Here is a 16,163-nt window from a genome sequence, read left to right as displayed (position 1 = left end):
TGAAGAATGAAGATGGATGTAATTTATTGCTGGCGAGTTGTTTACTGATTCCTGAAATAATTTTTCAGTTGGTGGTTTTCATGTTATATTTAATTTTTTTATTGTGGTATATGTTTATACGTTAGAACAAAGTTAAATTATACTTTTCTATTTGAAATACGTTAATTCCGTGTGATGACTTCATTTTGGTATAAAAGGTTTTGAACATCGGTCTCTCTGTTCTTCTTTTTTTACTCATTTAATGATTTCGAATTATAATGAATATCTTTAATTAATGCTTACTATAAACCCTTAAATTGTACGGCGACAATAAGCTTTGTTTACCGAGGAATTGCGATGCCTTTAGTATAGAACCTACTAATAGCTAAATTAAGCTAGAAACCTAGTTAGGACACGACAATTCCTTTGGAGAACGACATCATGTAGTGATAACTATTATTTATTTCACGCTGTTTCTTGCATAGTGTTAAAATACTCCGTTACCACTTCCTTCTCCAGCTTTCCGCCGAAGTCTCAATAAAGTGTGTGTTTTTATATATAGTGTTTATATTATTAATTTATTTGTGTCCACAATAACATAAAATACTCTAGAGATTTATAAAGATTGTATCGTAAAAACAATATACGAATTGCGTTTTACTACAGTTAAATGTCAAGTTAATTTAACATGCCGAGTGTATTGCGTCGGTTCCGTATTGTTACAAATACATCTGGGACGCGTATCGTATTTATACGTATTGGATTTGAACCGGCTATTGTATTAAATAGTTGTGGATACTTGGATTATTGTTTTATTTTGTTTATATTGTTTTAATGTCTAGTGTCCAGGCAAAGCGCGGCGTTGAGTTCTGCCAATCAACACGCAAATGCCTCCAGAATTCGGCAAAAAGTGGAGAACGGAGTGTCTTAACACGAAGTTCCCCCTAACTTATTTTGAATTAATTTAATTTAAGTAAATTATAACAGCATGACCACGTATATTTTTGGTACTAATTTGAGAGTTTAACTATTTCAACTTCCTTGTAAGAACGTCACAGGGCGTAGGTGACCATATTGTATGCTGATATCGCACGTGTACGATTTGTATAGGATTTTTTAATATAACTAATACCTATGTAGACACGTGACTTCAGTAAATGTAGTATTTTACTAAATAGAGTTCCAAATAACTAAGGTATTATTAGAATAGTTTTTTAAAATTATTTCTTCAAATTTACATATATAGCGACGTTGTCAGAACTTTGTGTTTAAAGTATTAATATTTCTTCACTTTTGACCGTATCTAGAGACATTGAGGCTTGGCAGGAGCAACGAAATGCCGTACTTCTTAATTTTCAACTTAAGAGATTTCGGAGAAATGAAACCCATTTCACCTACCTTGAATCACGCTGTAATCTTATTATGCTCCACTATCCACCCAATCTTCAAGACTGAGTATTGAGTGGGAGAACTCTTACCGCGCGTTGTCTGTTTATCAGAACGGAAAAACTAAAACAATTATTTCTCTCGAGCGGATATTGAATCCACAACCCTCGAGGAATCATTTAAATTAATTATCAGCTCGGTAAAAATACTTTAAAATCTATGGTTGTCGACACACAGTCGCACAAAGTCGATTTACGTTATAGTAGAGATTTGAAAAATACATATGCATCATCTACATTTTGACACTTAAACAAATGGAACGTAGTGATAAATCACTCCGTTATTTATTTTTACATAGACCAAAATAATAATTTAAAACCTACCGAGTTTAAACTTACCTATTACAAATATGCGCCGCCATTATGACACAATTTTATAAAGAATTTATTACATTAATTTAGATTACTAAATGAGTTTTATGAGTTGTAAATTTTTTAAGTCGAGGTTTATTTGTGTAATAAAGAGGGTTACTCTCTTAGGCAACATTGGTTGGGGCGTGCAATTTCGTCCGAGTGATTTAAAAATATAGCCAAAATCTCCTTTCTCTCCGTTTTCCTAGTAATTTCGTTAATAGCAGAGCTAGAAAATTCTTCCATAAAGAGAAAGTATTTTAATAATAAAAGAGTTTCCGTCTGTTATTTGGCAATTTATTTAAATACATAACTAAGCAATACTTATCTAGATATTATCCAGGGAAGGAGCTAGCCTCCACTGATTTATATGATTTAATGACAATAATATTATTTTTTATATAGTTAGGTTTGAATTAATAAAATATGTTTCAAATCTCTTTTTAAAAGATTTTTTCTTCAGTAGTTTTTGTTATTACAAAAATCGTAGGGAACCGTACCTACCAATATTATGAAGATTATATTAGTACTGTCCCCCGAGTACAGAATTTTTATAACTTAGACGACGAGCGAATGCGAAAAGCGATTTCCACATTTATCCTTAAGTCATTATGAAGAGACATTGTTTTTATCAATTTTAGTGCTCATTATGCGTATAATTAAGCTGTAATCAAGTTATAAACTATTAACTGCCTTTTGAGATATCTAGATTAAAAGATAATGGGAACTACGAGATATTTCCGGTTTGCCAAAAGATTAGGACTGCGGCAAACTTGTCATACTATGTAAAAATTAGATAAATTTAAGTACTCTTTTAGTACATGGTGTAAGAAATAATTAAACAACTACAAGTTCAAGTTTATAATAAAATTTGCAAATAGCAGGGTCAGAAGAGAGAACGTACAGTCAAAACACTGTTTTCCACTAGTCAATGCAAAGAAATTAAAATAAATAATCCTAATGAGAATCAAACCACCGACCACTTATAGGAAGACGCGGACCAACTGCACCTGATGGTGCTCAGGCAAAAAATAAGCACTATTTATACAACGCAAAAAAGATTAACAATTTATCGTAAAATAACATTTTTTTCCTATAAAATCACAATCTGTCCTTGCATACTAATTGCATTATATTTTTTCAACCGTAAAATAATACCCGCGATCGTATGCATTATGCACATAGCTACCGAACTATGGCTTCAGCGGTGACCCGAGTGACGTAGACATGCATCATTCGCAATGTTTATTTAAATGAAATAAATAGGTTTGTTTAGATATAGTTGAATTTCAATAAAATTTTATAGATATAAACAATCCTTGAAGTTGTTGTAGCTTAGGTTGTTCAATGTCTTAATTTGTTGCATATATTAAACTAGCGGCCCGCCCGCGGCTTCGCCTGCGTGAACTAAGTTTTTATTAATTTCTGTCTCCATGAGTACCTACGTCCTATAAGTGATGTCCATGCAAAATTTGAGACTCCTAGCATTTGAAGTAATGTAAGTAAAATAAACCCCTTAGAAGTCGAATATTGCAAATTCCCGTCTTAGCATGCACCTACGTCCTATAAATAACTCCTATCCAAAATTTGAGATTCCTAGCACATGTAGTTTCTGAGATTTCATGATGAGTGAGTGACCTTTTGATTTTATATATATAGATATAGGGTTATTTTTAATTAATACAGAAGATTATATAAAAATGATACATTGTTTTCACAATAGCTAATTGTGTAATGATTGTCAATTCAAATTGTATGAAAGGAGTGGTTGGTTCTAGGAAAAAACTTATATAGAAATGTCTGTGTCGCCTTACATGCTGACTCTTTGTAATAATAGAATAATACCTATGCAATATATAGAGTTTCAACACACAATATATTAAAAAAAAACATTAAAATGAAATAGATTTGTTTTAGCTCATCTTATATAGCAGGGTGGACCACGAGAACCTAATGTCAAAAGATACTGTATGACAAAAGATCAGAGTGGGGAAATGAGAATAATTTGTTCCCCAAGTAGGGAACAAACATAAAACTAATGCCTGTACGCCTAATAGATTTAATTATATCGCCAAATAGATTTTTTGTATGTTATCTTAGACATGTATAATGAAATAATACAATGTTATTTCATTTAAATCATTATTAAATTAAATGAACAAATAAGTAATTCAAATTAGATTCTAGAAGTTTGTTTCTACAGTATGCTTGTATAATATATAAATAATGTATAATCAATAAGAAATATTTATAAAATGACGTAATAAACATATAAACTACATTAACGTAATCTGTATACAGATCAATTAACTTTGTCATTAAACAAGCTACGCATAACTACTGTTACTTAAGAAATATGTCACACATCTTGTTAGAATTATGTAATACTATTAATTATTTATACAAGTCATGGATTATACATATATATATTTTTAAGCCTTTTATACAATAAGCTATTAATATAAAAATAAAATAAAAATCATAAAAATGTGTTTTTTGTGTATGCACATGTTAGTGAGTTAGTTCCCAGAGTAGGAAATTATTTATTTTCATTTTCCTTCTCTCTCTCTTGTGGATAGTGTCTGGAAAATTGGACAGAGTCTTAGCACTTAGAGTCAATCTGCTCTGTGATGGAGACAAAAGTGTAGAACTGCTTCTTCTTATTATAAAATTACTAATTTTGACTAGGTTAACTATGCTATTTAATTATATCAAGAATGTACTCAAAAAGATCTACAAGAGTGTACTATCTGTAGTTTACTTTACTTTGTTCTTATATGTTTCATTTTGAATACCTAAGTGTTAAAACTTTTAATACTTACTTATATATGATAAACAACATATAACATTTTATTCTTCCTAACACCTGATATTTATGTGTTTTTGTTAGGAGTAGAAATATGTAAAATAATATGTTAATAACAAATGCAATAATACTAATTCTGTTATGTTCAGTTTTAAAAACACATTGCTTATTTTGTTATTTACACTTCTTAATACATTTATATGACGACAAATCGAGTATTTAATGCTTTGAAACAGACTAGCTTGATCATAACAAGAAAGTGTGTGTAAACATAAAAACGTTGCAGTGCCGTAGTTGTAAAGATTACAACTTTATATAATTATAAGTTATATTTATATGAAAAATATTATTGTAATAATATTAATTTTTCTTGTGAAACTAATCTTACCTTCTGCCTCCGATACGCTGTCTTGTTTCTGCATTTTGAAACACAATACACTGTCAGGTATTCACATAAGAATAAATTTCACTATATAATAAATACTTTCATTAATGAATACTTATATAGAATATTTAGTGGTCAATTTATATTATTTATAATGTAAGAAAAATTTAAGTTGTTTTTAATCTCAATGTTGATATCGGCTGTCAAAAAAGAATGACTTTGACGTTTCGTCGCTAATACAGATTAAATAGCATGCTAAAAATCCCATTTTACGCATTTCGTACATAGAATTATTAAAATATATGGTGTGATACGGTATTTTAAATATAAAATTAGGTTTCAGAAGTGAAATATGAAAATAAAACTATACAACACTAATGTTACAAATACAATCTTATTTATTAAAAATCTAAATAACTATAAACTGAAGTATAAATAACTAGAAACTTATATAAAACACCAACAACATTCGAAAACACATATAGGTATTTACTCAGTGTTAATTATAGCAGCTCTTTTAACCAATTCACATTATTTATTAATTAAAACATTTAAATTACTTTATAACTTGCTAATAATGATCTATTAACAACCTAATAACAAATCACATCGACTACAACACGTGTAACCTCAAGTATATGAGGGCCAAATATGTCTTCCCGCTTAAATTAGTAACTTAATAACAAAATGAAAAGAGCGGGATGTCAAAATGACATTGACAGCGACATTGACACATTGCAGTACTATATTTGACAGTTGACATTTGTAGCACAGAAGTCTCCTAAGTCGGCCATTCTGACCCTGCGTCGTCCCCGACGTAGCTGATCCAGTTGCCTCATCACATGCTGGTGCATCCCGATTAGCCCCAAAGTCATCGGCGTCGTTTCATGGCTGTATTGATGAAAATTCTACAGTAGTACCATATTCGCTGTCTTCATCATCTAAAATTTTAAGTTTATAAATGTCTAAACAATACAACATAAGCGGATAGGCAATCAAAATATACAGACAAAAGATAAAAATAAAAAGTTTTGAGAGCTCTCATTTTTAACCCTGTAAAATCTTCATATCCAAGTATGTTCAGTCCGGTGCAGCAAACTCCGGAACCTGTGAACAGAACAGTCAGAAGGCGTCCCCTCTGTCTGCCAGGACCAAATGTCCACATAGACGTCACATGGCCACAAGGACCAAACGTCAGCAAGGACCAAACGTCCACAAGGCCATAATGTCAGCAAGGACCAAATGTCCACCTTGACCACAAGGACCAAACGTCCTTCAGAGCCACATGCTCTTCACAAAATCTTTCAGGGCCACACACCCGTCAATATGCCTCATCAGACCAAACGTCTGATACAAGTCAAAGTCAAAAGTCAAAGTCAAAACACCCAACCCAACCCCATGTATGTGCCCAAAGGGACCACACATCCAATTGAACTCAATAAACAAACTGCCACATTACACCAGTATTGTACACTAAGCCCCACCTTGGTTGTCAGACAAAAATTAAACAATTAGAAAAAGAATTAATGGAGGAAGAGAAAAATAAAATGTCGGTCTGTATGTATGTAAGCATGTAATGATTTAGAAAGAAATTGTGCTAGACAACAAAGCAAGAATTAGTGCAATACAGTTAAAATAACTTGACAACGAAAAAGGCAGTACAAATTTCCAGTTACTAATCCCCATGCCATTGTACTATGTTAGAGCTCCTCGAGTGGTTTAACTACCACCACTCAATAATTAATTGCCTCAGTCTTATAGAAGCTCGGCCTAACCTGACCTCTATTTATAATTCAACCAACATGTTCAATTTCTGTTGAAGTAATAAACATATTCGAAATTTTATGGGAAAATCGGTTTTTTTTTTGTTTGAGTATTAATAGTAACTGAATCCCATCATAACGCATTATCAACACGTCATCAACATATTCTAAAACATGACTACATTCAATATGTGTAAACAAAAATATGAAAACATTCAACACATGTTTACATAAAATATTCATAACCACCACCACCACCAAATTATCCGTGTGTGATCATCAATCAAAGGGAGAAGATAGCTTCCTCCGACATTCAACCCTTTCAGTGCCCCACAATCAACACATATCCAGTCATACACACTTTGGATTGCACCCTCCAACACACATACTACACTCCTCTCTTCAAGATAGCTGACAATTTCATGTACTTTAAGCTTTTCCCCACCCCATATAGAAGATAAGCATTTTCCCATATTTACCGTTGTTTGCACATTTAATGGCACTGGCGATCGAATAATGTGAAAATTTATTTATTATGTACATAAGAGAATCCAGCTAATAACTTAAGTGGTACATTAATGTGTAGCCAAACGCTGAATGTGCTGACAGTCACTTCAATACAGACACACTTCACACTTCAGACCAGGACAGACCCTTCAATAGACATTCCTAGGCATTGTTTACTCCTCACTAATTAAGTTGTCTGAAATTGTCTCCTATATCATAAACGATAAATTATTATTTACTATAAACATTCTTCTGGTTTCAATTTCCCATTTTAATTTGTTTAAAATAATTCAAACTCCTTAACCTCATAATAGTAGTACACAGAAATCTTTTGCTACAATAATCCCTCCCGCTAATTATTTATATAGCTATTAATAGAGGTAAGTCTAACTATTGTATCCTCAGTAATATAAGTAATAGTTGTAAACTTAGTCTTAGCAAAAATTATATATGTAGTAATCATAATGAACTTGATGTAATCGATAATCCTATTTGTGAAACCGAAATTATGTCTATGTATGTTATGGCTTTTAATTCACTTCCTACTATTTGTAAAACAAATTTTATTTTAGGAAATTTAATAGTAATAACAATGATTTCAATGTAACTTTATTTGACACTGGAATTTTAACTTTGAAGCTGAATTTATTTACTCAGAAAGTTACCTACAACATATGTTACAGATGTAATTAATTAATTATTAATATTTAGTCTCCATATACATTCTATCATTAGGCATGAAAATATTACATTTGGTTTTATTAACATAAAATTTACAATTTTTATATTCACTTGTTATGTAAAATTTATTAGTTCAATTAATCCAACAATTAAATTAAATTCTACTCATTCTGATTTCAATCTTATAGCAGACAATTGTTGCAATTGCACATAAATTAAAAATATTAATAATCCTAATTTGTTTAATTTAATAAATCCTAAGTTATATACAAGGTTTGCACCCTTATCTGCAGCATTGCATCACTTCAATACTATGTATGCATAGAGTAGCGTATATAATAAGTCATTAGTATAAAACATAGTTAGTCTACCTGAAACTCTCCTAACAGCCACACATTTTTCTATCTCCACTGTGACTCAATTCTATTTGTTTTATGATTGAGACTTTAATTAATATGTTTTAAATTATTACCAAATCTCTTTTTAATTGATTAAATCTTTTTTTTTTTTAAAACAACTTAAAGCCAAATGTACATAACAGCACGCACTTTCTACATACAATAACATCAGCATCCAAAATAACTAGAAGAGGCATGCAAGATCTCGGAACAACTATCAAGTCAGTTCCAAGTGAGAACTCATCAATAGCCAAGGGCACAAAACCATTTCCTGCCAACAAAGTAACAGTATTACTCACCCTCCAAGTGAGAGCTCATCAATAGCCAAGGAAACAAAACCATTTCCTTCCAACAAAGTAACAGTATTACTCACCCTCCAAGTGAGAGCTCATCAATAGCCAAGGAAACAAAACCATTTCCTTCCAACAAAGTAACAGTATTACTCACTCTCTAAGGTACAGTTTATTGGTTCTCCCTCACACAACTAATATTTCAAAACAAACAAAGGTTACAAGTCATACTGCTACCATTTCTAGGTTTCCTTATCCAATGTTACTCACACCCCCTTCACCAACCATAAAATTGTTCTAATCGAAAAGAATTGTGTAACGAATGCCCAATTATTAAGCTATGAATCTCTTCTTTCTTTTTTTTTCTTTTTAGTCACTATGTATTATGCTCAACTGAATTGTGCTCAACTGGCAAACTCGAAACGCCATATATCAAGAATTCAATTCAATTCACTAAGCCCTATATACATTGACAAGAATCATCTCAAGGCAAACTGGCACCCGTCTCTCCTCTAGCGCACTAAGCACAACCAGGACTCTTCAGAATCAGCCTGCATAAAACATCAACCACCTATGATCACCAGTAATCACTCACTCACTCATTCAACCATGAACATCACCCTTAAGGCGCCCAGAGTCATGTGATAAACATTCTGAATCATTCCAGTTACTAGCACTTCTAACCCTCTCCACCTCCTCATACTATAGCTCAATATCATTGATAACAGAGTCAAAGTTTGATATAAAATAGTTTTGTATTATTCAAATATTTAAAGAAGATATTGCATCAGAAAGATTACGGGCTAACTTGGTAACCCCTGAAGTACATTGAGAAAGTGATGAGGTATCAGAGGCCATACATTCAGATAATGCACCTTTGGGAAAAGTATCAAATCTAACAGTTAATCATTTAAATTTGTTTTTATCAAACTAGCATGACAGGTTGAATTATGAGAAGAAATGTTAATTTGTGTACCTTTTTCAAGTTTGTCTAATCTCCAAAGAAATGCATTGTAATGCTCACCAGTAGAGGCACTCAGATACCTGGAGACACACAGAGACGCGTCGCGCATTGCAAGCAGAAGCGCGCATACACGTGCGGGGACGCGTCGCTCATCAGTATCAGAGGCGCGCAGACACGCGCGGGAACCGCATCGAGAGCAGTGGCGCGCAGATACGCGCGGGGACCGCATCACAAGCAGTCTCGCAGACGCATCGCACATTGCGAGCAGAGGGTGTGCAGACGCACATCAAGATGCGCAGGAATGCGTCGCACATTGCGAGCTGAGGGCGTGCAGAGGCACACCAAGACGCCCAGGTAAGCGTCGCGCATCGCGAGCTGAGCGCGTGCAGAGGCACACCAAGACGCGCAAGAAAGCGTCGCGCATCGCGAGCTGAGGTCGTGCAGAGGCACACCAAGACGCTCAGGTAAGCGTTGCACATCGCCAGCAGAGGTACACAGGGACGCGCGGGAACGCGTCACTTGTCGTGGGAGCAGAAGCACCTCATAGCGGCACGGCGTCGGCATGAATGTCCTGCAACAGAACCATGAAAGCACCAGCGTGAGCGCTCGAGTCCCATAACATGGCTTTCAAATGACTTAACCTAACTCGCTAACCGCGACCACGTGTCGTGTCCGGTCGACGTGATTTGTTTTGTGATTTACTTCCAGCATCACCCATATTTAACACTGTATTTCTATATAGGCAATAAATAATTTAAGAAAAGAGAAATGATGAAACTGGTGTTTTATTTGCTTTCACAAAAATAACAAAATTATAAGGTACAAGGATCTGGCCTGATGGGCTTAGATAGGTATCCCACTTCTGAAATTAGGTTTCAGAAGTGAAATATGAAAATAAAACTATACAACACTAATGTTACAAATACAATCTTATTTATTAAAAATCTAAATAACTATAAACTGAAGTATAAATAACTAGAAACTTATATAAAACACCAACAACATTCGAAAACACATATAGGTATTTACTCAGTGTTAATTATAGCAGCTCTTTTAACCAATTCACATTATTTATTAATTAAAACATTTAAATTACTTTATAACTTGCTAATAATGATCTATTAACAACCTAATAACAAATCACATCGACTACAACACGTGTAACCTCAAGTATATGAGGGCCAAATATGTCTTCCCGCTTAAATTAGTAACTTAATAACAAAATGAAAAGAGCGGGATGTCAAAATGACATTGACAGCGACATTGACACATTGCAGTACTATATTTGACAGTTGACATTTGTAGCACAGAAGTCTCCTAAGTATAATATATAAAATATTTATTTTTATTACATATATTAGTAGAATACGGCAATGCATATTTAAGTTCTACTACCGCAGATTATATATATATTGCACTTTACAATGCAAATATTATTTGCTTCGTGTTTTTCTCAAATTTTTATATTTGATATATTCACTTTAATTACGCTTTTCTGACATATAATTAAAAAACATGATATTTTTCTATCATGTTTTTTAAAGTACTTGTACTATTTCATGAAAATACTCTAAACATATTATGTATTTTATGAAAATAAAACTCTATCATTCTTTTCAGATGCAGTTGAGAATGAGATAATCAAGAAATCGTATTATTTTTATATTTTTCTACAATCAAGTTTGAAAAATGTCTACAACAGCGGAAAACGGTCTCGCTAATGAAGATAATCGGTATTTTTTTTTCTTAAATCAAACTATTCTGTTTCTTTGTTTTGGTACTTGCGATTATATTTTTATTGCTAGTATTAAGCTTTTACGGTTTTACGCCATATTAAATCGTACATACATTATTTTTCATTCTTATTTTTTGTAGCACTTTTAAAGAAAACTTTATACGTAATTATAGTGGCTTAGGTGTTTGCCAAAATATAAATATGTGAAAATGAATAACTTTATTAAAAAAATATTTTTCAGTGGCACTACATATTATTTCAACAAAGGAAGATCGAGTGCGACGTTATGGCAACGATTAAGTTTATTCTTTTCGATTTACTGGAAAGCAGTAATAGTGGTTCTAACACCGCTAGTGCTATTGCCGATACCCATTATGAATACTACTTCAGAATCAGCAAAGGTGAGTTCACTATCCATTTAATTAAAATAGTTTTATTTATCTAATATAAATTAGAATTTAACCAAGTTGAAGTCATTAGGACAGGTTTGACGTACATAAATACACTATGATGGTTGCGGGCTTGATTCTTTCAGAGAATTGTTAATTATTTAATTATTTTTGTTTTCCTGATTAACTCGATACTGTTTGAAGAATTTTGAAAAACTTACCACTTTCTCTCTTCGTTGTTTTTTATGACTGTTTTATAAAGTATTTATCTTTTCTTTTGCAGGCTTTCAGATGTATGTACGTAGTCTTAATAATGGCTACGTATTGGGTACTTGAGTTACTACCTCTCCCAGTTACTTCAATGTTACCCATCGTTCTGTTTCCCACTATGGGCATCCTGGACTCTGATAGGACCTGTGCAGCGTACATGAAGGAGACCAACATGATGTTCATGGGAGGTCTCATGATAGCTGCTGGTGTGCAGCATTCTAGGTTGCCTAAGAGGATCGCTTTATGGACTGTACAAGTGGTTGGATGCTCACACAGACGGTACGTAAGATTGTATTTGTATGTTTCTGAGATGTAATTTCTTATTCGATTAGAAGTGATTATTCAGGGCCAGTGTCATTTGACCAAATAGCTTCACGCTATATCCCGCACGATCAAGGTAGGACAGACAATCACTGGGAACCTAATGTTTCCATTAAGACACTTCCGTTCCCCATTTTCCGTCGAATTCTGGAGGTATTGCGTGTTAAGTGGCGGAACTTAGCGCTATTCTTTGCGTCGGTACCAGAGTGAAGACATGAAAATATTTAATATTTCATTTCCTCAAGGGACAATCGGACCCACAACCTGTCGAATTTACAGCCGTAAACTTATACCCCTGCGCCAAAATTGGCCTCCTGGATTTGGAAGAATATTTGTATATAGACCTCGTAGGTATTTTCCCGATTTGCGAAAAATATGCATATATTCGAATTGCACATAAAAAAATGTTTTCTTTGATTTTAGACTAAACCTGGGATTGACATTCGTGACAATGTTCATATCGATGTGGGTGTCGAACGCCGCCGCTACCACCATGATGGTACCTATCGTTGATGCCATTCTCGAAGTTTTTGAACAGGTATAGAAGTTTTATAACAAAAAGCTTTTTTATAAACCAAAAATCTGAATATATATATTTTTAGATTTTAAGCCGGGCTGTATTTTGCGCATAGCAGAGTAGGCGAGGGAATCTGAGAACTTGAGTCTTAAGGCAATCACTTCATTCTCATCAGATTCTTCATTCAGATCTTCCGGTCCCCACTTTCGACCGAATCCTGGAGGTATGGTTAAGCGGCGGAAATCAACGCCGCGCTTTGCCTTTATACCAGAGCGAGGAATTAAAAATATTAAATATTTGAATTCCTCGAATGAGAATCGAACCCACAACCTATCACACTACAACTGACGTGAGATATTTTGAGTAAGAATAGGATAGGTGCTTTTATTTACTTTTTTTACATTTCTTTGCAGCAAGGCTTAGGAGACGTCTACGTTAATAAGAAAAAGGCGCTCCCAGAAAATGGCAAAGATGTAAAACAAGACAAACATGTTGAGGAAGAGTGAGTTTTATTTGCTTTTTTGTATTATTTATAATTTATGTGTTGCCATATCTCAATATTCTTTGTAAGTATTTAGAGTAACTTCTGTGTTGTCATTGTTTATTTTACTAATTATTCTTTTATAAAAGGAAGTGTTAAATGTTTACAACTGAGTTATTAAGTTTTATAAATAGTTAACAGCTTTAAAAAATACCAAAATAATGGATAAAGAAGTAATAATAAAGGCACAGCACAGCGCACAAAATATGTCAGTAACGTGTTGTCGCGACGATTGTGGGTTCAAATCCCACTCGGAGGGATGAACTATTTTCATCTCCACGTTATGGTAACGAGACAATGACACAGGCAATGACACAGAGTTACGCCATTCAACTCTCATTGTCTCATAGTGTCTTAACACTAGGTCACCTCTGTCTAACCTGCTATATTATGACTTACAGCATAAAGTTGAAAAAAAAAAACAAGGAAAACTTCCTACTAAATTTTATTTTTCATTTATTTTCTATGAATAAATATGTGTTTTGTTAAATATCTTTTCTTCCATTCAGACCGCCGTTACCAAGCGATATAACAATCTGCTACTACCTGAGCATAGCGTACGCGTCGACTCTGGGCGGGTGCGGCACGCTCGTGGGCACCGCTACTAATTCAGCTTTTAAGGGCATTTTCGATTCGTAAGTTGATTTATTATATGTTTTATTTTAATTTTATATTTATTAAGAGAGAATTGGTTTTGAAAAATATTTAGAAATGTATAAAAATTTGAAAAAAACGAGACTGGAACTTCATTATGTGAATAACATACAAAAATGAAGATGATGATTCTGCAGTTTGGAAAGTTTTATATAATTTGTTGTAGTTACTATTGTATAAAATATATATTTTCTTACCTTCCAGGGAATTCCCCGAAGTATCCGGCTCAGTGGACTTCTTCTGGTTCATGGCGTACAGCACGCCGCCGATGCTGCTCATGCAGTTACTTGTTTGGATATCACTTCAAGTTACTTTTATGGGATTGTTTAGGTAGATTTATTTAATTATTATGTCTATTTAATTTTTTATTTTCGCATTTTGCTAAATAAATAGAACAAAAAAAATTATGTTAATACACCGTTCTCCATTTTTCCAAATAATGATAAGAATGCTTATGATATGATATTCAATACATTACAAATGAAGATATTGACACAATTAGAAATTTTGAAATAAATGAAATACCTTTTGAACTAAAAAAACATTTTTTTATTTTTAACATATCTATTTTAGGCCAAATAGCGAAGCAGCCAAGAGAGTGAACAGAGCATCAACAGGATCCCTCAACACTATGAAGGTTATCAAGGAACAGTATAAGGGGTTGGGACCGGTTACATTCCACGAAAAGGTATTTTATTTTATTTATAATTCTTTTACGCACTTCTCACTTCTTTATTGAGATATTACTGTATCTGTCTTATCTTCTATTTATGTTGTTGTCTTTATATCTTCTCAGTTCTCATTATTTCTTAAGTTTATAATTGTGACATTATTTTTATCATAAATACGTCTTGAGATATTATTTTTCATGAATAACATGAATAAATAACAAAAAAGCTATTTATTTAATCAAATATTAAATATTTTTATTTATTCGCTCTCGAGTTTCAATTCGTAATGGCTCCAGATTTGGGCGGAAATTAGAGAATGGAAATGTCTTAATGGGAACGGAGTGTTTCAACTTTCGGCCCCCAGTTTCCCGTGCGGGATGGATCGTAAAGCTAAAAAAATGTCTTTCTTTTGAAATCTAAAAAACTTTATTTAATGCAATTTTATATTATTTCCTAGGCTTCCGGTTCACTCTTCATATTAGCAGTGTTCCTGTATATATTTAGAAAACCTGGCTTTATACCTGGATGGGCAGATCTTATTACTACACTGTAAGTGTTTAACAATGGATATTTCTATGGACATTTTAATTTTAGATCAGTAGTGGTGCAGAAGCACAAGCGTGTAGCTGTAAACGTGGGAGGTTGTGAGTTCGATTCGCTCTAGGGGGGACATTAATAATTATTTATTAATATTTTATTTTTTTCACTTTGGGAACAAGGCGATGCGCGGCGTTAAGTGCCGCCAATCACTTTCCCCGAATGAGAATCGAACCCACAATCTTTCGCGTTTATAGTTACTCAGTGGCGTAGCTAGGGGGGTGCGAGCGGTGCGGTCGCACCGGGCACCAAAAGGAAAGGGACATCAAAGTTGACGATTATTTTTTTTTAAAGGTAGCCAATGTCATATTTTAGTGTCTGACACTTGATCTACGTGAGGGTAGAAGACACTTTTTTTTTTTTAGACCTTCTACCATTTTAAAGGGCATCAAGTCCTCTAAGCCGCACCGGGCAGCAAATACCCTAGCTACGCCACTGTAGTTACTCGCTTGTGCCATCGCCACGACAGATTCATAAATACCGAATTAGAAATTTCCGATACATTTCACGTGACTATAAAATCACATTTTTATGAATACGGTTTTTATTTTGTTATTTTTCAGGAAAGTGAAAGACGGCGTGGTTTCCATATTTATCGTGATACTCATGTTCATACTCCCCATGTCCGTGGACTTTGTCAAGTTCTTGTCGTCCTCAGCATCTTGTGAGTATATTTTCTGTAATAAATTATACATCTATACGCATAAATAAAATGGAAATTTCTGCCGGTAATTTAAACATAAATAAAGATGTGTTTTTTTTAATTCATGCAATTATTTACAGGATATACAAACGATTTCAAATTTTTTGTATATTTTTCTGGTCTTAACTACGGATTTGCTGTAATTTCAGGGTAAAATACCCTGAAATTCCTGCGGGATCGGGAATTAAGCGAGAAA

At 33.4% G+C, this 16,163-nt stretch overlaps 2 protein-coding genes and 1 long non-coding RNA gene across 5 annotated transcripts in view; 1 reads left to right on the top strand and 2 right to left on the bottom strand.

Annotated features, from left to right (window-relative positions):
- The window catches only part of PIG-S (phosphatidylinositol glycan anchor biosynthesis class S), a 42,035-nt gene extending 36,862 nt beyond the window's left edge, over window positions 1-5,173 (bottom strand). The window contains exon 1 of the mRNA XM_085202814.1: window positions 4,970-5,173. Coding sequence (XP_085058940.1) covers window positions 4,970-5,003 — 34 coding nt within the window. The 5' untranslated portion in view covers window positions 5,004-5,173. The remainder of the gene's footprint in view (window positions 1-4,969) is intronic.
- Window positions 1-16,163, top strand: part of Indy (tricarboxylate transporter protein I'm not dead yet) — a 36,855-nt gene that overhangs the window by 16,889 nt on the left and 3,803 nt on the right. For 2 of the 3 annotated variants that reach the window (XM_085202783.1, XM_085202796.1), the window contains exons 2-11: window positions 11,190-11,302; window positions 11,546-11,705; window positions 11,977-12,242; window positions 12,708-12,822; window positions 13,215-13,303; window positions 13,852-13,977; window positions 14,201-14,326; window positions 14,570-14,684; window positions 15,125-15,216; window positions 15,828-15,928. In XM_085202783.1, coding sequence (XP_085058909.1) covers window positions 11,259-11,302; window positions 11,546-11,705; window positions 11,977-12,242; window positions 12,708-12,822; window positions 13,215-13,303; window positions 13,852-13,977; window positions 14,201-14,326; window positions 14,570-14,684; window positions 15,125-15,216; window positions 15,828-15,928 — 1,234 coding nt within the window. In that variant the 5' untranslated portion in view covers window positions 11,190-11,258. Of the gene's footprint in view, window positions 1-4,829; window positions 5,027-11,189; window positions 11,303-11,545; window positions 11,706-11,976; window positions 12,243-12,707; window positions 12,823-13,214; window positions 13,304-13,851; window positions 13,978-14,200; window positions 14,327-14,569; window positions 14,685-15,124; window positions 15,217-15,827; window positions 15,929-16,163 lie in introns of those variants that run through there. The other variant, XM_085202790.1, reaches the window with a different exon arrangement.
- LOC146540733 (uncharacterized) lies at window positions 5,342-10,896 on the bottom strand. The gene is made up of 2 exons (XR_014879073.1): window positions 9,630-10,896; window positions 5,342-5,907 (listed from the first exon to the last, which is right to left on the bottom strand). It is a non-coding gene; the product is annotated as an uncharacterized LOC146540733 (long non-coding RNA).

This window comes from Heliconius melpomene, chromosome 2, assembly GCF_056956725.1.
Source record: "Heliconius melpomene rosina isolate 202511_hmr_F chromosome 2, ASM5695672v1, whole genome shotgun sequence".
In the NCBI taxonomy this organism is placed as follows: Eukaryota; Metazoa; Arthropoda; class Insecta; order Lepidoptera; family Nymphalidae; genus Heliconius; species Heliconius melpomene.
This window is presented reverse-complemented; position numbering and strand designations above follow the sequence as displayed.